We start from the raw sequence: 22,228 nt of genomic DNA on the forward strand, positions 1-22,228 counted from the left end.
GGAGAAACAGATTTCGGGTTTGCTGCATGTGTAAACAGATGTTTTTCTGGTCATTTGCCTATCTTATGAACAGAAAATAGTGATCCTGTTGGGGAAACTCTTAAAATAAATATAATTATTCTTGAAAGACACTGGGCATCTTGGCATTTACTCTCCCTTGAGGGGAGAAGGGAGGGTGTGAATGTAGAGAACCAAGAGGAGAGAAAAAAAGAGGAGATATAGCACTGTGGCAGCTTTCTGTACACCACACGTAACGTGCTGCCCCCTCCCTTCACACAGATTGAGGCAGTTGTCCATACGCCCTGCGTCCCCTTAAGACAAGAGGAAGTCTGGGTATCCAGCGTTCCTCTTAACAGTGAGAGGCAGTGCTTTTCATATACCACCTGCCTCCATACCCTGAGAGCACTTCGCACACTGTGTATCCTTGTATGGTAATAAATAGAAATAGAACAAAACACAGAAAATAAAATAAGATGATAACTTTTTTATTGGACTAACTTAATACATTGTTGATTAGCTTTCAAAGGTAACCCTTCTTTTTCAGATCTGATTCTTTCTGATCTGAACAAGGGTTACCTTCGAAAGCTAATCAAAAAAATGGTTGTCCAACAAAAAAATGTATCATCTTATTTTCTTTTCTATGTTTTGTTTTATTTTTACCTTTAAAAGTGGACTAACAAGGACCACATCTTTTACTCCTTGTATGGTGAAAGAGACAGTTCTTTACTCACGGTTTAGTCCCTTTTAGTGACAGGCACCAGTCACATATCCTATTTCCTCATGGGGTGAGAGGTAACAGCCACACTTACTTTTGACAGTGAGCAGCATGGATTTGCTGATGTCTGTTCCAACACCATTGCTGGCCTGGCACAGGTAGTAACCGATGTCTTCCTCCAGTACATGGCGGATCAACAGCGAGCTGTTGGGGAGGATCTGAATGCGTCCAGTGAGGGGGATGGGGTGATACTGCTGTGGGTTCCCACTTCCTAGGCAACGAGTAAGAAAAGTCAAAAACTGGCAGAAGAAACAGAGGCAAGGAGTTCCTTAATCTTGGCAAGGGGAAGCGTCAATCCTATTTACCAGGGCTGTGTCAAGGCGGTTTGATAAATATTTATACACGCATTGCTTGTGTAAATGTTTGCACATATATGCCAGTTGGTCACCTAAGCACTATTCTGTAAATATGCAACTATCATGCACAGTGCGTATTTGCAAGAAGGGGTATGTACTACACATGGGAGGGACACAGGCAGGGCTCCCACTTACACATGCCACATTTAGGTACCTGCATTTAAGAGAATGCTTATTTTAATTTTATTTTAATTCTTGATAATGTCAAACCAGAGAACTGAGGTATATGTATGACATTTCAAGAGCCTGAAGCTCAGGACAGGGCCGCTGAGAGACTAGGCTGGGCCCGGGCAAGGCCACCCCACCTCCGCCCCCCCCCAGCCGCTGCCTCTGCTGCCCCGTTGCTCCCCCCCACTGCTGCAGTTCGCGGTCTCACCTGCCTGCCTCTACCGCTCCGGGCCCCCCTTCATTCAAAGCGCCAGTTGCAGATTGCGTCTCTTCTGGCCTTCCCTCCCTGTGTCCCGCCCTCGTGTGATGTAACTTCCGGTTTCTGCGAGGGTGGGACACAGGGAGGGAAGGCCAGAAGAGAAGCGATCTGCGACTGCCGCTTTGAATGCAGGGGGCCTGGAGCCGAGGAGGCAGGCAGGTGAGACCGGGGACTGCAGCGCTGGCGGCCTGACCCTGGCACCGGGCCCCCCCTTGGAGGCCCGTGGAATTTTGCCCCCCCTGTCCCCCCTCTCGGTGGCCCTGGCTCAGGATACCCCACACAAATCATATAAAGTGCTGAGAAAATATTTGTGAACAGCAAGCATGATAAGAATTAAGTTTTTACTAGGATACACTTGCTTAATTGCAACAAGTTTTTGTTAAGCAACAAAAAGGGTATACATTAAACAATTCTGTGTTTCTTCATGCATAATAATGGCCAACATAGGAACAATAAAACAATAGGTATTGGGAGATATTTTCACCAGTCTTTGATCAATGGGTTTCCAGGATGTTACAAACACTTTCCCCTTAAATCTTGTCACTTAGATATATGTCCATCTTTTCTGTTAAAACAATTACCAAGTGGCATTTCCCTGGTTAACTAATTTCATTAATACAACATTGCAAAAAGGTTCAAATCCTACGGAGTGGAGGAGTAGCCTAGTGTTTAGTGCAGTGGACTTTGATCCTAGGGAACTGGGTTCAATTCCCACTGCAGCTCTTTGTGATTCTGGGTAAGTTACCTAACCCTCCATTGCCCCAGATACAAATAAGTACAGTAAACCACTTTGAATGTAGTTGCAAAAACAACAGAAAGGTGGCATATCAAGACCCATTCCCTTTCCCTTCCCTTAACTGATAAAATACTTACAACAATTCCCAAAGCAATAGGATTTGATCTTACTAAGGTGGAACATTATCATTTGGTAGCCAGCATTCCCTGGCAAGCTAACCTTTTCGAACTTGCAGTTTCTCAGCAGTTCTCTAAGGATTGTTTGCATTTTACACAACATGGTTTCTGCCCATTCCACAGCACAGAGATATTACTGTTGATATTAAGGTTTGAGATCAGAAAAATATTGTGCTGTGATAAACAAACCATGTTGTTTCAGTTTGACATATCTGCGGCTTTTGATGCCATTGATCACTATCAAATGCTAAGTAAACTTAGCACTTTGGGCATGGGATGTAATCTGCGGAAATTTTTTTCAGGATTTTTGAAGAAAAGGAGATATGTGTTAAGGGTCATAATTCAGTTTCAGCAACATGGGAGGTTCACTGTGGAGTTCTGCAGGTTTCCCCTCTTTCATCTTTGCTGTTTAGTGTCTGTATGAGTTATCTGGGAAAATGCTAATTTGGTTATTTTTATGTTATCTTATACTGATGATATTTTTATTTTAAGTCCTGTATATGTGAATTTTTTTTTTTTTAGAAATGAACGGGTTTATCCAGTATATTATTGGAGTGATGGATGATTGGACATATAATAACCTTTTGAAGTTAAATAAGCAAAAAGCCAAGTTTGTTTGTTTCAGGATTATCAGAAGGAAGTTTGTGTTGCATCTGTGGAAGTGCTCAATATAGAAGAGAAGGCCAAAGTTTTGGATGTATTTCTTTATTCTAAATTATCTTTTGAGATACAGATAAATTAACTAGTAAGGAAACCTTTTTTCAATTGCGCCAATTGTATGCAATATGTTCATATTTAAAGTTTAAAGTTTTCAGGTACTGGTTCAGGCAATCATTTTACCTCAATTAGATTACTGCAATTCTTTATGGTGGGATTACAGCAACATTGCAGGCTAGACTGCAGCTGCTCCATAATATGGCAGTTCGTCTAATTTTTGGAAGTAAAAAATATGATCTGGTTACTCTGCTTTTGTGACAATTACATTGGCTCCCTATTAAGGAGAGAGTTGATTTTAAGTTGGTATGGGTCCAGAAGGTTTGGTTCACTCTCTCTCATTTCCAATTAACCATACACATTTCCAGTACTAATCTTTGTTGAAACTTGGCTTTCCTTCAGTAAATCTGTTTAAAAACTCTGATTGATAATTCATTTGGATATCAGGGACTCTCAATGGAATAATCTTATTTTCTTTTTGAAACGTTTAAAAAACTATTATTTTAATTGTTATTATGCAATTGCCTAAACTGTAATGTACGATTGTTGTAAATGTCTGCATTTTTGGCTTCAACATCATGTGGCAGAACCAGGTCACTCTCTCTCAGTGTCTCTTCCCTCTACCAGATTGGGATCCTACCCCTTTATTGTGGAGTTCCACGAGGATCTGCACTGTCACCCATTCTTTTTAACATCTGTCTTAGTCCCAAGTGTTATGTCCATGCTGTACAGAATATTGTCCCTTTTTATACTTCAAATAAAAAGATTGAAATATAAAATCATAACTGTACAAGGACTGTGTGGATGGGGTCAGTACTTGCAGGGATGGAACAGGGACCAAGTGAGGATGGGGCAGGGATAGGGACAGAGCTCACAGGAATGGGATGAGGACAGGGACAAACTTTGGGGGTCCTTTTACCTAGCTTCAGGGAAAAATGGCCCGTTTTCCCCGCACGCCATGGCCCTTTTTACTGCAGCGGGTAAAAAGACCGCAGGCATAAATAGCCATGTGGTAAAAGAACTCTTACGCATGGCCATGCGAAAGGGGTCCCTTACCACCACCCATTGAGGTGGTGATAAGGGCTGCCACGCTAACCCAGCAATAACCGGGCAGCGCACAGTGATGCCCGATTACCGCCAGGTTACCGCCATGCAAGCCATTTCCGGGGCTTTTCTTTTTCCCCTGGTCATGGCACACGCGCAGGGTGGGACTACCACCGGTGGTCACGTTGGGCCAGCGATAGTCCTGGAAGAGCGAGCGGTAAGCCTGCATTGGACTTACCGCCACTCTGTAAAAGGGCCTTGTTATGTAAAATGCAAACAATTCTTAGAGAACTGCTGAGAAACTGCAAATTCCAAAAGGTTAGCTTGCCAGGGAATGCTGGCTGCCAAATGATAATGTTCTACCTTAGTAAGATCAAATCCTATTGCTTTGGGAATTGTTGTAAGTATTATAGTTAAGGGAAGGGAAAGGTTATGGGTCATTCTCTACTATTGAGTAAATCTGCAGGGCCGAGTCTGGAGCGGAGGAGTAGCCTAGTGGTTAGTGCAGCGGACTTCGGTCATGGGGAACTGAGATCAATTCCCGTTGCAGCTCCTTGTGACTCTGGGTAAAGTCACTTAACCCTCCGTCGCCCCAGGTAAATCGCTTTGGATGTGGTTGCAAAAACATCCTGTCCTAAAGGCTTTAAGGGGCCCTTTTACAGAGCGGCCTTAAGCAAATTATGTGCATAATTTATGGTGCTATATGGTTGCAACACAAAATGTTCCTCTACATTTGCAAATGAGTACTGGATATAGACTTCTACCACATGCTGGCCTTCAAGATTTAATTTCTTTTTTTTGTTGGTATTTGACTTTCAGTCTAACATTGCATGTATCCACAACAGGGGCGTAGCCAGATACACAATTTTGGGTGGGCCTGGGCCCAAGATGGGTGGGCAGAACCCTGCTCCATCCCACAGGTGATTTTCACCTGCATGCCATATGGTCTCTCAAACATCCCCCCTCTCCTGCATACCTTTTAAATAATATTTTTCCACTGGCAGCGAGCAGCAACTAATACGCACTGCTAATGTTGGCCACACAGCCTTCCCACTGATGCAACTTCCTGTTTCCACATAGGTGGGAACATGTCAGAGGGAAGGCTGTGGGGCCGGTTCGAGCAGTATGTATCAGCTGCTGCTTGCTGCAGGCGAAGATCTGCTATTTACAAGGTATGCAGCAGGGACAGTTGTTGGGAGTTTTCAGCTGTTGAGACTTGGGAATCCCTGCCAGCTACATCATAGGTGTGCTGCTACTGAGTGGGCCTGAACCCGAAGTCGGGCCCATCCTTGGCTACGCCACTGATCCACAAGACAATGTACATTATCGTACTCACCCTTAGCATGTTTCCATATGACCTTTGGAGGAGGATATCCATCTACAGAGCAGTTCAGCACCCCAGCTTTCCCATAGATCCCATCCTGATTATTGGGCTGAACCACAAACCGAGGTGGAACTAGAACAAAATAAAGAAAAAAAGAAACCATGAGGAAAGAGGGGACAAAGTTCAGTAATCTCATGCAGCCACATGAGAACTTCTATGTTGTGGCTGTCCTGCATCCCTTTGAAGCATTGTGGAAAATGTAGGCCTATTTCACCGAAAGAAGATTCAGATTTAATAACATCCTATCCCAAATTCTTGGGCTAGTATGTTAATGGCTGGAGCACAGAAAATATAAGTACCCTAGGAAACATCACATCACTACTGCTTACTTGCTGTGTTGATGTGATAGGGGGATTGTGGGCAGCAGGATTCAATTTAACTCAATCATTGCTGAGATGTCTGACTTCCCAAAACAAGGAATCTGTGGCCATGTCTCAAGCCAACCCACAATCTGTGTTGAAAACCTTTTCAAACTCACATATGATTACATAATAAAACAAGGTATGGTTAGATTTAGGACTTCTGATTTTAGGTTTTTATCAATAAACACCAATAATACACCTTTGATGCATAAGACATTACTCTTGGTTCTCTCATCCCTCACCCGATTGTCTTGTAACCCCACTCAGTTTTTGTCCCTTTTCTGCACTTTGATTGCATTGGAAAAGGTACCCCATAATGCTATCTGTGGCACAAACTGTTTAAGAACATGATTGGCTGTTTCAGTTTGACTGCTGCTTTAGAACAGCTGTATTGTGAAGTCACTAGCACTGGTAGGAACCATCTTTTGGTTAAAAGCCTCAACAATTGCAAATGAAAGCTGGCAGGAAAACAGAGCATGGTTAAAGAAGTGAGCCACAGCCACGGTAACTCACCACGCACGATGAGCTGGCGCTGTCTGCTCACGGTGGCAGCTGCATTGCTGGCGATGCAGGTGTAGTTGCCATTGTGCTTCAGAGACACGCTGGAGATCTGCAGGGAGCTCATGAACTCCTTGGTTTCTACTGTGACCCCTGAGCCTGAGATGATGACTTGTCCGTCCTTCTGCCAGGTGATACGGATGGGCTTGTCCCCTGAGGACACCACACAGGGGATGTACAGCAGCTGCCCAATGGATGCTGGTGGGAACTCAAAGGGTTGGATCAAGGGTGGAACTGCAGCAAGAAAAGGGTCAACAACAGAGAGAGAAATTATAAACATGGAAATCTGAAATCTTTGGTCAATGGTCAGATCTAGTCATGAAATAGCTAGTGAACAACACACCATACTTAATATGACTTTAATATGTGGGAGAAAGATATTAACAGCTCAGCTGTCACTGTGCTCAGACCAAGATAAAGGAATATCCTCTCAACATTTGTCTTTACAACAAGGGCACCCTCACCCTCCAGTAATGCTACACACTGTGCCCTACTCACCCACCCATTTTACCACCACATCCTCTGCCCAGTTCATCTGGAGACCTAAATTGACAAAGACCAGCCATCTATCACACTTACTCCATCCGCCCCAGATTAACAAACCATCACCTTATCTTCTTTCTACCCCCATAAATAAATTCTGTATTAAGATGTAAGAATCATGTCAATCCACCATCTAACTGGTGGAAGGAGAAGCAATTATTAGATTGATCTATTTCTTCTTAACAGCTTAGGATAGAGAACCAGTCATTATCTTTATATAACTCAATTAGGTAGCAGCAGCATCTTCAGCCAGCAATAACAAAAAAAAAAAAAAAAGAAAAGAAAAAAAAACCCTCTAGACAATTAGTTTAACGAGGACAGCACCTGGTAGATACAGTATCTATCATTCAATTAGAAAGCTCAGAATAGCTCCCCTGGCTGAGATAAGCTGCCCTAATACTGTACAGTCATATCAGGGCATGTTACAGGGCAGCAGCCACTGCTATCAGCAGCGCACAGCTAAAGACACCGAGACAAGGGACGCTATAAACCGGGCGAACAGGGAACCACATGGCATTCCACTGTAGGAAAACTCTATTACAAGGAACTCTCTGCATGGCACAGTGCTGCGCGAATCTGCACACGGCATTTCATCACAGGGAACCAAATGGGTGAGTGGGGCATGATACAGTGCTGAGCCCTGGTGAATGCTCTGTACCTCCTTGCTTCTGCTCTGCCATTTCCAGGTTTGCTGATGGGAGAGGAGCTGGCAGCAGAGTGGGACATGATGGCTATAGTGGAATGATCAGAATTCCAGAAACGAGAGCAGTCATTTTCTGCTACTTTGAGAAGTGAAGAGGTGACTTTGGAGGATGGTGGATGCATCTCGGTAACACTGGTGCCCTGGAGCAGCAGAGGCTATGAGTAGTCTTCCAAGTGCCCTTTGAGCTGACCTTCCTCTGTTTACTAACACAATGTATGGAATGCCTTTGGAAAAATCAATTTCTTCGATGGTTTTGGGTACCTTGGATGTACAAGGTATCCGTTAAAAAAAAATAAAAGAAAGAAAGAAAGAAAAGAAGAGAGAGAGAAGAGAGAAGAGAGAGAGAGAGAGAGAGAGAGAGAGAGAGAGAAGAGAGAGACCCCTAATGTTTTTCCAAATAGCCCAAAAATGTTCTAACGCAGCAGAAATTTCTGTCTGAAATTCAAGACATTTCTGAGTACTTTACTTTTCAACAGGATAGAGCTCCAGCGTATTGAGTTTGCAAAACAGTTGCTCTTAATTAATAAAACTTCAGAATTCATTACGCCAAGCACCAGCTCAGTGGTGTCGAAGACTTTGTGAATGTGTCAAGGCTGAAGGAGGACACTTTGAACACAAATTATGAATTAACTAAGAACCCCCTCCCCCCCCCCAAATTATACTAATGTATTTTCAAAGGTCAGACTAAATGTTTAAACAATTGCAAAATGGGGTCCAATTTTTTCCAGACACCGTGTTCTTTGTGTATACAAGTGTGATTCTTGAAGCACAGGATTGGGTTCAGGCTATAGCATCATGGGATTATCTGAGATAAGGAAGTTATTCTTCAAACTAGAAAATCTGGAGAATGCTGCATGGCAGCTGAACTTGCAGGTGTTGAGCAGTGGCGTACTTAGACATGGTATATGTGTTGCGTATGCATCTCCTGCCAGACTCGGCCCCCCCCCCCCACCACCCATGCCTTAAAATCATCTCTGCTCCAGTCTTTGCCCGGGTAGCAGCAGCGCCACTCATAGGTTACTTGCGGCCTGCACTGGGACTTTTTCTCTGAAACATCCCGCCTCTTCCGACACAACTTCCTGTTTTGTGAAGGGCGAATGTCCTAGTGCAGGCTGCAGGCAGTCTATGAGTGCTACTGCTGCTGCCCAGGCGAAGACTGGAGCAGAGATGATTTTAAAGTACGAGGGTGTGATGGGGGCATGGGAGACATACCCCCTGTTAAACACTCCTGGATATATATATATATATATAATATATTAATATATATATATATATATATATATATATATATATATATCTCTCTCTCTATCTCAGAGCAGCAGCAGGACAGAATGCATTAGGACTCATTGCTCCCTGAACATATGAAATAATTGATGCTGTTAGGGTCTTTTAAGATGTTCTGGGCACCCCACTAATAGTCTGCCAAAAAGCCATGTCTTTTGCAAATTGATATGTGTATACAGGGGACTACCTTTACCCTTTGGAGAAAGCCACTGCTTATCCCTGGGGTTAGTAGTATGGAATTTTGTTGCTTTTGGGATTCTGCCAGGTACTTGTGACCTGGTCTGGTCACTGTTGGAAATGGGATACTGGGCTAGATGGACCCTTGGTCTGAATTAGTAGGGTGACTCTTATTTTCTTATGTTCTAGTCTTGGCTCGATTCAAGTTTACAGATAGAGCTAGTTTCCTGTAGAAACCAGTGACTGATTCAGTGGCAAAAGTTAGAAAATTCAGTGGCAATTATCTGCTACTTTGTACTTGTCTGCATATCATATAATGCAACTTTGTATTTAACTACATAAAAAAAACTTATGTTTCTGAGGTTTCTTTGGTGTCTGGGTATTTTGGGGGTGGGTGGGCTGGGGGTCTTAGTAATGAAGGCTGGGAAGGCGGAAGGGGGAAGAGAAGGGATGTTGGAGATGGGAAAAGGGATGGAGAGACTAAGAATACAGGGAACCAGGAGGAGAGGGAAAAGGATCAAGGAGAGGGGAGGGAAGGGTAGGGGAGATCCAGGTGAGGAGTGAGGCCAATCCACTCTCTCACAGTGTCAGTGCCATCACTTCTCCTATCATTCCTCTCACTCATTCCCATACCCTGTCACTCACACATCCTAAAATCGCCCACCCCTACTTTCTGTATGTGAGGTGGGGCCTGGGAACAGAACAGTTCAAACAGGCTCAGCTCCCGCCTCCACCTTACACTCATGCTGCAGTCAGGGCTAGGACAAGAGTATTCGATGCCCTAGGCAAACTTTCAGTAATGCACTCCCTTCCTCTACATAGTCCAGCGTCTTCCTTTCCCTTACCCCCTGATATATCTACCATCTACATCCCTTTCTCTTGCCACTGCTGCTGCAACCCTACCTCCATCTTCCACCCTGAACACAGAGCAGGGCCTTTGAGCACCTACTTGCACTCAAGGCTTGCTATGTCCTGCCGCTTCAGACTCACACATCCTGTCAGAGGAGGTGGAATATGGCAGGCCTCGAGTGGCATGATTGTTCAAATGCCTGTTGCTGCTCTGCAGGTCCACTAATGCCTCTCTTCCACCCCAGAAGAGTTTCGCTCTAGGTTGATGCCTAGTCTGTCTGGTGGAAGAGCTGGCCTGGCTGCCACCACCGCATGCAAGCTGTGGAGAAGCTACTACTTCAAAAAGAACAGTTCCATGGGGAAAGGAATCATGAAGGGGGAAAGCTGACCAGTCAGCCTATTTTTACATTTTTGAAACAATGCATCAGTGCCAGCCCCTTATCACCCATGGCAATTCTGTGGGGAACGGGCTATTCTACAGTATGGGCTGGATTATGCAGCCATTACTATGGCTGTGAAATTGTAGAAGGCCAAGTCACCATGGAACCAATGTCTGCCATACAATTCTAGGAAAGGCAAAATTGAGCTTGTAGAGGAAATATGGACCCTATAGGAAATCACAGTAACTAGGACAGGGCTGAACTTTAAGGTAACTGCCTCAGGATTCCTTTCTATATTGTCGTTTTCCACTTCCAGTGATGTATTATCCTTCTGAAAGTGTTTTGTAGGTTGCTAGAGAAAGAAGGTCACATTCAGTCCGCTTAATAACCTGCTGCCTTCTCACAGGACTCCAATGTATTGAATTCTGTTTTCAGTTTTGTTTTGTTTTTAACATCAACCAGTGGATGTTACCAAAGTGGAAATACGTTACTACAAAGGCAGTCTAGACTTTCTGATTACTCCTGAAGGCACAACACCCCACCACCCCCAACAGCAGTACCTTCCACTAGAGAAAAGGAATGCTTCAGAATCACAGCACCCATGCCATAGCCATAGAGGCCTCACAGCACCGCTGCAGAGAACAAAGGGAAGTCTTCAAAGAGAGGACTATCTGTAAATCTGTCTCTCTGAGCCTGTGTGCATTTGTGTTCCTGTGTCTGCATGTCAGATTTGTATGTTGCTCTAAGCTTTGTCCTTGTCTTCCTATCTGTCTTTGTCCCTGGGAGTCTGTCTGTGTGCAAGTTCTCCGAATACCCTGGGAGCCATAGCTTGCTGCTACCTGCGCTCTTTACCACTGCATTGCTGGGCTCTCTTACCTGTCACAGTAACATGCACACTCTGACTGATTGAGAGCTGAGGCTGGATGAGGACACTGCACAGGTACTCCCCCTCATCCATCCGCTTCTGAACATCCAGCAGCTTCAGGGTGCCGTTCTCAAAGACGACCTGTCGGTGATTGTCAGGAAGCACCAAAGAGTCCTTGTACCACTTAATGGAATAATAGGGTATCCAATCACACGGCAATGGATGAAGGCATCCCTGCCGGCCACAGCTGTGATGTTCTTCATAGCTCGGATGCTGGGAGACCCTACAGGGCAGAAAGAGACAGAAAGAGGCACGTTAGGTGAACTCAGACAAGTTCCTTACAGTTAAGAGTGAGGTTACACAAGCAGAAAAGCATGAAGGGAGACAGAACAGCTGCTGCTTCTGCACTATGATACCACTATAATTACACTTAACATGCTGCATAGGGCTCAGTTACACCACATACATAGGGGGAAACTCTCTATATAGTGCCGAACTTTAGGCTCTACTTCTGCGCTGAATTTTCTGTACAAAAAAGCATTCTAACAGATGAAAGGTGCCACAATGGGGTATAAATGCCAGTTCCACATGAAAACACTTACACACCAATTTACAGAATAGCATGTTTCCGCACGGAATTCAAGGGGAGCATGGCCATGGGAGGAGCATGCACAGGCCAGAAGCACTCCCTTAAAATGTGCGCAGTGTTATGGAATTCAGAGAATCTGTGTCCATGCTGGGATTTACACCTGGTTTCAGTTGATGTAATTCCTCATGCCCAAAGTTGAGTGCGAATCCCAGCGCTACAAGTTATTCTATAAAGGATGCCGATCCTGGAATGACTATTCTAAAATATCATTCAGTGTTGAATTTTAGCACCATTTATAGAATTTTCCCTATATTGTGCAAGGTCCAACTGTAAATGTACAAACTGCACAGGGCCCAATTACAATGCACACAAACTTCTTAAATACAGTTATCAAAATCATATCTTTTCACCAGAATGTGAATTTCATGATTTGTGTCTTGGATTCAGCAAGACCCTGCATCAAGTAGGGGACATTGTCAAGCAAAGGGCAACTCAAAAGTTGTTGCATGGTCTGCCTCTTGCAATAATTGCAGGTTGTAAACTATTAGGCGTATCCCCATTGGCATGTTGGTTCTCTCGACCTGTTGATGTGGATACAGAGGAAATTTAGGGTCTCTCAAGTGTTCCATCCCTCCTCTGTCCCTTCAGCTACTCCAAAGGTTTTGGAATCTAGTGGATTATAGGACCTGAGGCAACATGGTTTAACTTGAGGCAGGTCTTGTCAGACAAATCTGATCAATTTCTTTGACTGGGTGACCAGACAGTTGCATTGAGGGAGAGCACTAGATGTGGTGTATTTAGATTTTAGCAAAGCTTTTAACACGGTTCCACATACACGACTAATAAACTGAGTATCCTCGGTATGGGCCCTAAAGTGACTGCCTGGGTTAGGAACTGGTTGAGTGGAAGTCAACAGAGAGTAGTGGTAGATGGATCTCATTCTGAGCAAAAGGATGTTACCAGTGGTATGCTGCAAAGTTCGGTTCTTGGGCCATTAAAAAAAAAAAAAGATTGTAAGAACTATTTCTGAAGGGCTGTGTGGTCAGGTTTGCCTCTTTGCGGATGATACCAAAATCTGCAATAGGGTAGACACCCCTGATAGTGTGGATAACATGAGGAAGGACCTAGCGAAGCTAGATGAATGATCTGGAATTTGGCAACTTAGATTTAATTTACTTCAAACACTAGGGGATACAATATTAAACACCAGAGTACACTTATCCTGATAATTATCATGAAGTACTCCAGATTGTTTCTAAATTTTTCCCCCTTTTTAAAACATTTTTTATTATCACAGCTTAACTGATACATATATTACCCTAAAGCTCACTCAGAAAGTCTCTCACTCCACATTCATTGTGTCACTCAGAAATCCACATCAAACTTACTAAACAGATTTTAACATTGATCTTTTCAATACTCAAATAAACACGTATTTATTTATTTATTTACTAGCCGTTAAGCCCGTAACAACGGGCTAGTTTTTGTTTTCCTATGGCCTCTCCCCCACCCCCACCCTGCTCTCTCCCCTGCCCTCCCCCCAACGTCTGTTTCCCTCAGTTCTGCCCCTCCTTCCCTCCCTGCTCCCTCCTCCTCCGATTTCCACGCCCATGTCCAAGCCCTGTTGAGACCTCATTTAGAATATAGTGAAAATTCTGGAGACCACACCTTCAAAAAGATATAAACAAGATGGAGTCTGTCCAGAGGGTGGTTACTAAAATGGTCAGTGGTCTTCATCATAAAGCATATGGGGACAGACTTAAATATCTCAATAAGTATACTTTGAAAGAAAGGTGGGAGATTGGAGATATGATAGAGATATTTAAATACCTACATGGCATAAATGCAAAGGAGGTGAGTCTCTTTCATTTGAAAGGAAGCTCTTGAATGTGGAGGCATAAGATGAAGGTGAAGGGAATAGACTCAGAAGTAACCTGAGTAAATATTTCTTCACAGAAAGGGTGGTGAATTCGTAGAATGGCCTCCTAGTGTAAAAGGTGAAGAAGAAAACAGTATCTGAATCAAGAGAGCTTGGGACAAGTACATAGGATCTCTAAGGTAGTGATGGGGAGAGTAGTTGGCATGGATGGGCAGACTGACTAGGCCATATGGTCTTTATCTGCCTACATTTTTTTATGTTTCAAAACCCATACTAATCCCAATAGCAGTACCTTCAAGTTGTGTCTTCCTTGTCAGGTATGGCACTCCTTACACCTGTGGTCAAAGTTTCTGCCCAATTTTGTTGTAGTATGACTACACAGTGTGTGCCTAGTGTCCTCTGTTTGCCATTTCCTCTCTTTGGATGGCTATCGCTCTTCATATGTCTAGCAGTTATTAGAGCAAGGACATATATAAGCCATCCAGATTAATTGGTTTAAGGTAGCTTATGACAATTCAGCAGATGTCATTGAATACCAGGTTGACATTTGTTGTATGAAAGGTATGTTTCCATACCAAGCATACATACGCCACCGGTGTATAGTGTAAATATAGCAGTTCTAATTGTAGCCATGCGTGTTTCAGGTTTGCAAGCTGACAGATGATGATCTGGGTGCTGAACATACTTCTTTTTCTTCCTACGTGGAGCGTGAAGTAAATTGTGCAATTCAGGCATGGCTATCACAAGGGATGGGCAAGCATGAAGACTGCCCTGAAAACCAAGCTAGGGTGGGATGCCATGGTGCCCTTTCAATCTGCAAGCATATGAACACGCAAGGGAAAAGAGACACCAGAAGCAATCATTGCCAGAAATGCAGTGACCAGAATGGCACACAATACTCAGGATGTGGTCACACCATGATTGATACAGAGGCACTCGGATATTATTTTTTGTTTTGCTCTCTATTCCTTTTCAAATAATTCCTAACATTTTGGCTGCTGCTGTATACCGAATACATTTCAGCATGCTGTCCACAATGACACCTTTTCCCAGGTGGTGAGTCCTAATGAGGAACTTAGCATTGTGTAGCTACAACTGGGATTCTTTTTCCCTATGTGCATCCTTTTGCACTTGCCCAAACTAAATTTAATGTTTATGTTTATTAATTTGATATACCGCTTTTCATGACCCAGCAAACAGAGCGGTTTACATAAACTAGTTTAAAAGAAAAAGAAGCAGAGCACCAGTGCTCAGATAGGACAGAATGACCATAGGTTCAAAATATAGCATAGTAGTAAAATTGAAGCACAAAAAGAGTAAAAGGAAAAAAGGCTGTAGAAGTCTTAACCCAGCCAAGAAATGCCAAAAGCCTGTTCAAAACAAAACGTCTTTAACGTCTTTTTAAAACGAGGGAGAGCGCGAGCTAATCCGAGAGTGGAAGGGCATTCCAGTTTAAAGGGGCTGTGTAGGAGAACATGTATTGACATTTGAATGCCCAGTCTTCCAGTCTCTCGAGATTCTCTTGCATTATGCATGTGACTTAGCAACTTTGTGACACCTGCAAACCTGATCACCTCACTCATCGTTCCCATTTTCAGATAATTTATAAATGTGAAAAAGCAGTGGTTCTAGTCCAGATCCTTGTGATACTTCACAATTCACCTTCCTCCATTGAGATAATCAGCCATTTAACCTTGCTCTCTGCTTTCCTCAGGAGTATCACATGAGGGACTCTGTCAAAAGCATTTCTGAAAATCTAGATAGACCTACAAAATGCTTTGAAAATATGCCTCCACATCATCTGCCTCACCTTTATCATATATTTATTCACACTTCAACAAAATGTAGATTGGTGAGGAAAGACTTCCTTTGGCTAAATCCATGTTGACTCTATCCCATTAAAACCATATCTTATCTAAGTGTTCAGTAATTTTGTTTTTATAATAGTTTCTAGCATTTGTCCAGCTCTGAGATCAGGCTCACCAGTCTGTAGTTTCCTAGATTACCCTTTTAAAAATTGGTGTTATTTTGGCCACCTTCCAATCTTCAGGTATTGTAAATGATTTTAATGATAGTTTACAGATTACTAATAGTAGATCTGCAATATTTTTGAGTTCTTTCAGTACACTGGATTGTATACCATCTGGTCCAGGTGATTGTTGCTCTATAGCTTGTCGATTACATGGCCTATTACATCTAGCTTTGTTTCAATTCTCTCTGTATCACCACCTTTAAATAATATTTCTGCAAGACTAAGCAAAAAACAAATTTAGTCTCCTTGTTATGGCCTTGTTTTCTGAGTGCTCCTTTTATTCCATAGTAACATAGTAACACCTAGTAACATAGTAGATGATGGCAGATAAAGATCTGTATGGCCAATCCAGTCTGCCCAAAACAACAAGAAAACGGAAGAAACCCAAAAAGACCAGACTGAAACCACAGATGGTAAGAGCACCAAAAAAGTTTTATTGGGACCCTACATGGTCTGTGTTTCAGCCGAAAAGGCCTTCCTCAGGGGTCTTCAAATTGACGTATACAGATGTTCCTCCAAAATCTCATGGAGTAGAAAGGCATGAAACGATGATGCTATCCGAAACGGTGTCTATGCACCGTTAACAAGCTAATTATTGGCACTAATTAAGTCTTATTCAATTAATTGTGCACAAATTGGGCGTGTGCCCAAATTTGCATGCACAATTTTTAGCACTTTTTATAGAATTTGGGGGTCAGCACACATCATCCCAGTTCCTAAATTTTGACGTGCTTTCTTGAATCTACCCCCTATGTGCATGACCAAATATACTGTGCATACATGTACTGTACAGGACAAACCTGAATACAGAGTGAGTATTCAGTGGGGGACGCTATAGATAGATTATTCAATTATCCATAGGCAGAATTTCAGCCACACTATGCAAGTCATACCATCAAAAATGAAGTGCTAATCTTAAATCAATAAAGTTATCCATTTCAATTAGGACAGCTATCCATGCCATCCTACTTAAACAGATACATTTATCTGGGTAACACTGAAGAGAGCACCATCCATATAAAATTTGGCATCACTGCCCTGAGCACCTCCTGGCTGTCTTCCTCCTGATCAGACATCCTTTGGCTGAACATTGAGTTGTCCAGGCAAAATTTATGCATTCCCCAGCCCTGTATTTTCAGCCAAATGATTTATGCAGTGAATTCTGAAGTTAACCACATAAATCGTATTGGCTATCGACCTCAAACTATTCAGGTCCATCTATATTGCACTCATGCTGCTCAGAGCTCAGTGATGTTATAAATACCGCACACACAATGTGAACTAGGCTGCTGTTACGCTGATTCTTGGCCACCTCATTGTGCTGGAGCTGTTCACTTTATTCAAATTCCCAAGGGTCTGTAGCACTGACCAGGCTGGATCTCCAGCACTCCTCTGGTTCAATCAATGCCATAATCAACAGAAACAAGCATCCTTCCTCATCCCTTGTCCCCCCCCCCCCCCCATCAATATGTCCCCATGATCTAAGACAGGAATGCAGAAGTTCAGGCCTCGAGTGCCACAAACAGACAGGTTTTCAGCATATCTCTAACGCATATGCATGAGATAGATTTCTATTCAATGGAGGTGGCATTTATGCAGGTCTCATGCATATTCATTAGGGATATCCTGAAAACCTGGCCTGTTTGCAGCACTTGAGGCCTGAACTCCTGCACCCCTGCTCTCACATTTCATGGTTTATAAATGGACAAGAACTTCATTTACAACCATTTAAAATAACTCTCCAATATTACTAATGTTGAAAAGAAAGTGAGACTGAGAAAGGAGAGAGAGAGAGAAGAGGAGAGAGAGAGAGGAGAGAGAAGAGAGAGAGAGAGAGAGAATAGACTGGATGAGAAGAGAAATAGACAGAATATGTACAAATATTACAGTCAGTGTATGCAGGGGTTCTCAATCCAGTCCTCGGGACACACCTTACCAGTTGAGTTTTCAGGATCTGCATAATCAATAGGCCTGAGATAGATTTGCATACAATGGAGGCAGTGCATGCAGATCTGTCTCATGCATACTCATTGTGGTTATCCTGAAAATCCGACTGGCTTTGGTGCATCTTGAGGACTGGGTTAAGAACCACTGTATATAAAAATATAAAGATGGAGGGGCAGAAGCAGTTACCAAGAGAAATGGGGACTAGCATGGTTAGAGGACTCTGACCAAGCTATAGATCTCCACCCATCATAGGATCCCACATTTCCAGGCTTACACAAAGTTACCATAGTCTTTGAGCAAATATTCCTTAACATTACTGCTAAATGTTCACTGGACAAAACTGTCTGAACCCTACTGAGTCAGACATCCTTTGACCCCATCACCCCAAGATCAGTCACAGACTAGTCTCTGCTGCTCAAAACTCACTGCATCTTTTATTTAAACTCTGAGCAGCAGGTTTTAGTATCAGTCCAAACCAACGTTTGGCACAGGGAGAGGGGCTCCCCAGTGTGTACCAGTGTCAGATACAGGGAAAGGGGTTCTCTCAGTCTATGCTTGATGATTTCTACTCCAGGAGGCCTAGATATGATCTTACTTAAAAGATCAGGAACAGACAGACAAGAGGGAATGGGGGGAAGGGGGGACTAGGAGATAGGGAAGCAGGAGTTTTACAAGAAAGGAAATGAATTGACCCCTCCTCTGATATTTAAAAGTAGGACAGGCACCTCTTACGTTTATTCGGGCTTGGTATTCGGCACTTCCAACAGAATTCCTGGCAGCACAGCGGTATACCCCTCCATCCCGGATTTGAGGGCTGCTAACGTTCATGTGGCTGATGGTGGTGCCATCGGATGTGGTGTACTGACTGTTCCGGTGCCCACTGTCTCTCTGCGTTGGCTCTTCATCCAGGGTCCAGGTGATGGTTGGAGGAGGAGCACCTTTGGCTGCGCACATCAGGGAGAACTCCTCTCCGGGATTTACCACCTTCTCACTAAAGGAGGAAATGATGCGGGGAGTGCCATCTGTAGGGATGGAGGTGAGGAAATGGGAGAACAGATAAAAACAGTCAGTCACTTCAGTATTGCTAGCATGTGTACTCTAGGCTGGGGGTGGGGGCAGAAGGAAGTTTGGGGCATATAGGGATTCATGCATTAACACTGTCTGCTCTTCTGGACATATACATAGAGTAGGGCAGAAAGGTGGAGGCACTCAGATCAACTAAAAAAACATTGCCTGCTCCCCAGCACAGATAAATGGGATCATGCTTGCAAGACTTCCTCTCTCTCCCTTGCTTTCCAATATGCTATTTTTTGGACTTTACCCTGTTATGATGCTTCTCAACATTGTCTCAGTTCTGGAAGTCCTGGATGGAAGGTGAAGCAGGACTAATCTCCCCCTCAGCATCTTGACCGAGTCTGAAGGAGATAGAATTTTAACTGGCTTGGCTTGGAGTGATCCAGATGTGAGGCAGCTGCTTTCAGTCTGCACTGTCACTCCATTTTCGGCAGTGTAGTGTAATGTACACCAAAGGGGACTCTCTGTTCTTATTGCTCCCTTTGGTTTTCTTCCAAAGGGAGCAACATGCTATCATGAAACATGGATCAGAACTTGCTACCGTGTGTAAAGAAGTTGCACCACTGTCAGTGAGGCCTTGCAGCAAAGCCCTCTGAGAGAAGTCCGCTGTAACCTGACTCCCAAGGGACTTGCATTCACTATAGTGCCATTTTACTATAGGGCTCTGATTCCAGAACAACTTTTAGGAAAAGGTTGATCAAGCAGAGATGTGAGGACCAGGGGCATAGCCAGACCTAACGGTGGGAGGGGGCCAGAGCCCAAGGTTCGTGGTACATTTTGAGTGCTGCCCCACCGCCCCCCCCCCCCACTGCCACGCCTCACCTCGCCTCCTCGCTCCCCCACCTCCTTGCTGCTTCCCCTCAACCACCTCGTTGCTCCCCCTGCAAAAACAAATACCTTTGATGGCGGGTCCCCAACCCCTGCCAGCCGAAGCCTTCTTCAGCACCGGTCTCCGACGTAGCCGCGTTCGCTGCCCTGCTCTTCTTTCTTCTTGCTCCTCCTGTGCATGCTGACGCTTCTTCTCAGTTTCACATAAGGAGCATCAGCGTGCACAGGAGGAGCAAAAGAGCATTAGTGTGCACAGAGGAGTAAGAAGAAAGAAGAGCAGGGCAAACGCGGCTGCGCTGGAGACTGGTGCTCAAGAAGGCTTCAGCTGGCGGGAGTTGGGGACCCCACCAGCCAAACCAGGGGGCCGGATGAAATTTGTAGGGGCCCAGGCCCCCGTGGCCCCCGTAGCTATGCCCCTGGTGAGGACACTCACAGGTACCCACTCACCCTCTAGTACTATGATGGAGAAGTCCTGTTCAGTCTGTGACTTCCGAGTGGCGAAGCACTGATAGGCACCAGAATGGCTTTTCTGTGCAGCAGTAATTAGCAGGGTCTTGTTGCTGGCCCCCTGAATAGAGATGTAGCCATCCGGCACTACCGGCTCTGTGTTCCGATACCAACGAATGGTATATTCTGGTGAGCCAGTGATGGTACAGGACAGGATCACTGTGCTGCCAATCCCTGTCTTCAGCTTCTTTGGTGTGAGGGTGACATGCAGAGGATCTTTCCATAAAAAAAAGGAAAAATGAAAATTTTAATCCATTTCTCTTCCTGCCAGCTACTGAGAAGCATAGCAGAAATGCCGACTATACTAGGCCATGACCAGCCAAGCTCCAAGTTCATTTGCTAAACCACCTTCAAGTCTATCCATCTGGGTGGTTTACATAACAAATAATAAAATGTAAGTTATACAATGAGGGGCAAAAAAGTAGTAATAGCAGAAAAAGAAAATAAAGATTAGAGTTCAATTAATGGGGAAAGGCAGGGGGAAAAAGACTCATGCTGGTCTGAAGCACCGGCGGCTTCTCCACCTCGACGTTTAACAGCTAAGAGAGGAGGGAATCCTATTGAAAGCTTATGAAAGCAATAGGTTTTGAGGGAGGTCTTAAAATTACTGATGGAAGGATATCATATGGAGATAGGACGGAAGGGTGTTCCATAGGGAAGGACCAGAACATTAAATACAGGCCAGCCAATATTCAAAGTGAGTTAACCAGCTGGGAACAGCCACCGACTAGTTAACTCACTTGTTCGCAGCTATCAGGTCATTTTCAGCAGTTCTTAACTGGTTAGTGGCACTAAAAATGACCGTTTAGAACCGAACTTCAAGCTGGCTATATCAGGGGCGTTCTGGAGGCGGAGTCTGGTTTGTCCCAATATTCAGACGCAACCAACCAGGTTTACTGGATTAAAAAAAAAAAACATAATAGCTGTCCTATCTTTATTCACCAACCCACGGTCAGTTAAGTCCAGGGTTTTTTTTGAGGGGGTACTGAGTACCTGCACCTTTTCTATTGTCTGCTAAAATTGACCCATGGTCCCTAAGTTTTAATGAAAGATCAGCCCGCAAATTTCTCAATCTACACTTCTCCAGCTGTAAAGGACTAAAATACAAGCTGACACACTCCACCTCCTTCTCCTACATGAGCACGCAGCTGTGGAATGCATTACCTACAGCCCTGAAATCCATTGACGAAATAACTAACTTTCACAAATCTCTGAAGACACCCCTCTTCAACAAGGCCTACAAAGAGAACCCATAACTTTACAAAACTACTTCACCAACCCACCCAGTTATTAAAGCCCACCTTCTACACTACCTGCTTAACACCTTCCTTCTCTTTTCCCTTACTTTATCTCTGTACATTACTAATTGTAAGTGTACAGATACTAATTGTATCTGACATCCTGGAATGAACATGTCATAACAAATCTCTGTAAGCTATATTGAGCCTGCAAATAGGTGGGAAAATGTGGGATACAAACGCAATAAATAAATAAATAAAAATAAATAAATAAATATCTCAGGCTCTACACAACAATTCTGCCTTGTCATAGATTCTGTGACTGGTTGCAAGGTGCCTTGCTATTGTGGGGTGGGTCCCTCAGTGATCATCTCACCCATGAAGGGTGGCCTGGCATTTTAGTACCGGCACCTTTTTCGCTGGAAAACATGCACTGGTTAAGTCTGAATATTAACTTAACAGGTCATGTGCTAGCCAGCTATCAAAAAAAAAAAAAAAAGGTTATTCAATGCCGAAGCCTGGATAGGGACCAGCACTGAATATCCGGTTTTAGTACTGGCGGCAGACAAAAAAACCACGCTGTCCGCCTCCAGCTGTATATTGGGGGGAGAGTCTCTATGCATATTAGGAAAATGTGATGAAAGGAGGGAATCGCCAAGAGTTTTGCTGTAAATAACAAATGATGCAAGCATTAGAGTAAAGAATTCAATAACAGCGAATCAGTGTTTGGAATGATGATACAGCACACAGAGAACAGAGGCCTTGATTTGACCATTTTAGTCTTTCTTTCCTCTATGCTCT

The 22,228-nt window shown here is 43.8% G+C and overlaps 1 protein-coding gene across 1 annotated transcript in view; it reads right to left on the reverse strand.

Moving 5' to 3' along the window:
• Positions 1 to 809: 809 nt before the first annotated feature.
• LOC115459563 (Down syndrome cell adhesion molecule-like protein 1 homolog) overlaps positions 810 to 22,228 on the reverse strand; it is a gene marked incomplete at its 3' end in the record, with an annotated part of 41,144 nt that continues 19,725 nt past the window's right edge. The window contains 7 exon segments of the mRNA XM_030189375.1: positions 810 to 986; positions 5,565 to 5,684; positions 6,488 to 6,766; positions 11,345 to 11,536; positions 11,539 to 11,616; positions 18,506 to 18,802; positions 20,130 to 20,405. Coding sequence (XP_030045235.1) covers positions 810 to 986; positions 5,565 to 5,684; positions 6,488 to 6,766; positions 11,345 to 11,536; positions 11,539 to 11,616; positions 18,506 to 18,802; positions 20,130 to 20,405 — 1,419 coding nt within the window.

Source organism: Microcaecilia unicolor, unplaced genomic scaffold, assembly GCF_901765095.1.
Source record: "Microcaecilia unicolor unplaced genomic scaffold, aMicUni1.1, whole genome shotgun sequence".
NCBI classification, from domain to species: domain Eukaryota; kingdom Metazoa; phylum Chordata; class Amphibia; order Gymnophiona; family Siphonopidae; genus Microcaecilia; species Microcaecilia unicolor.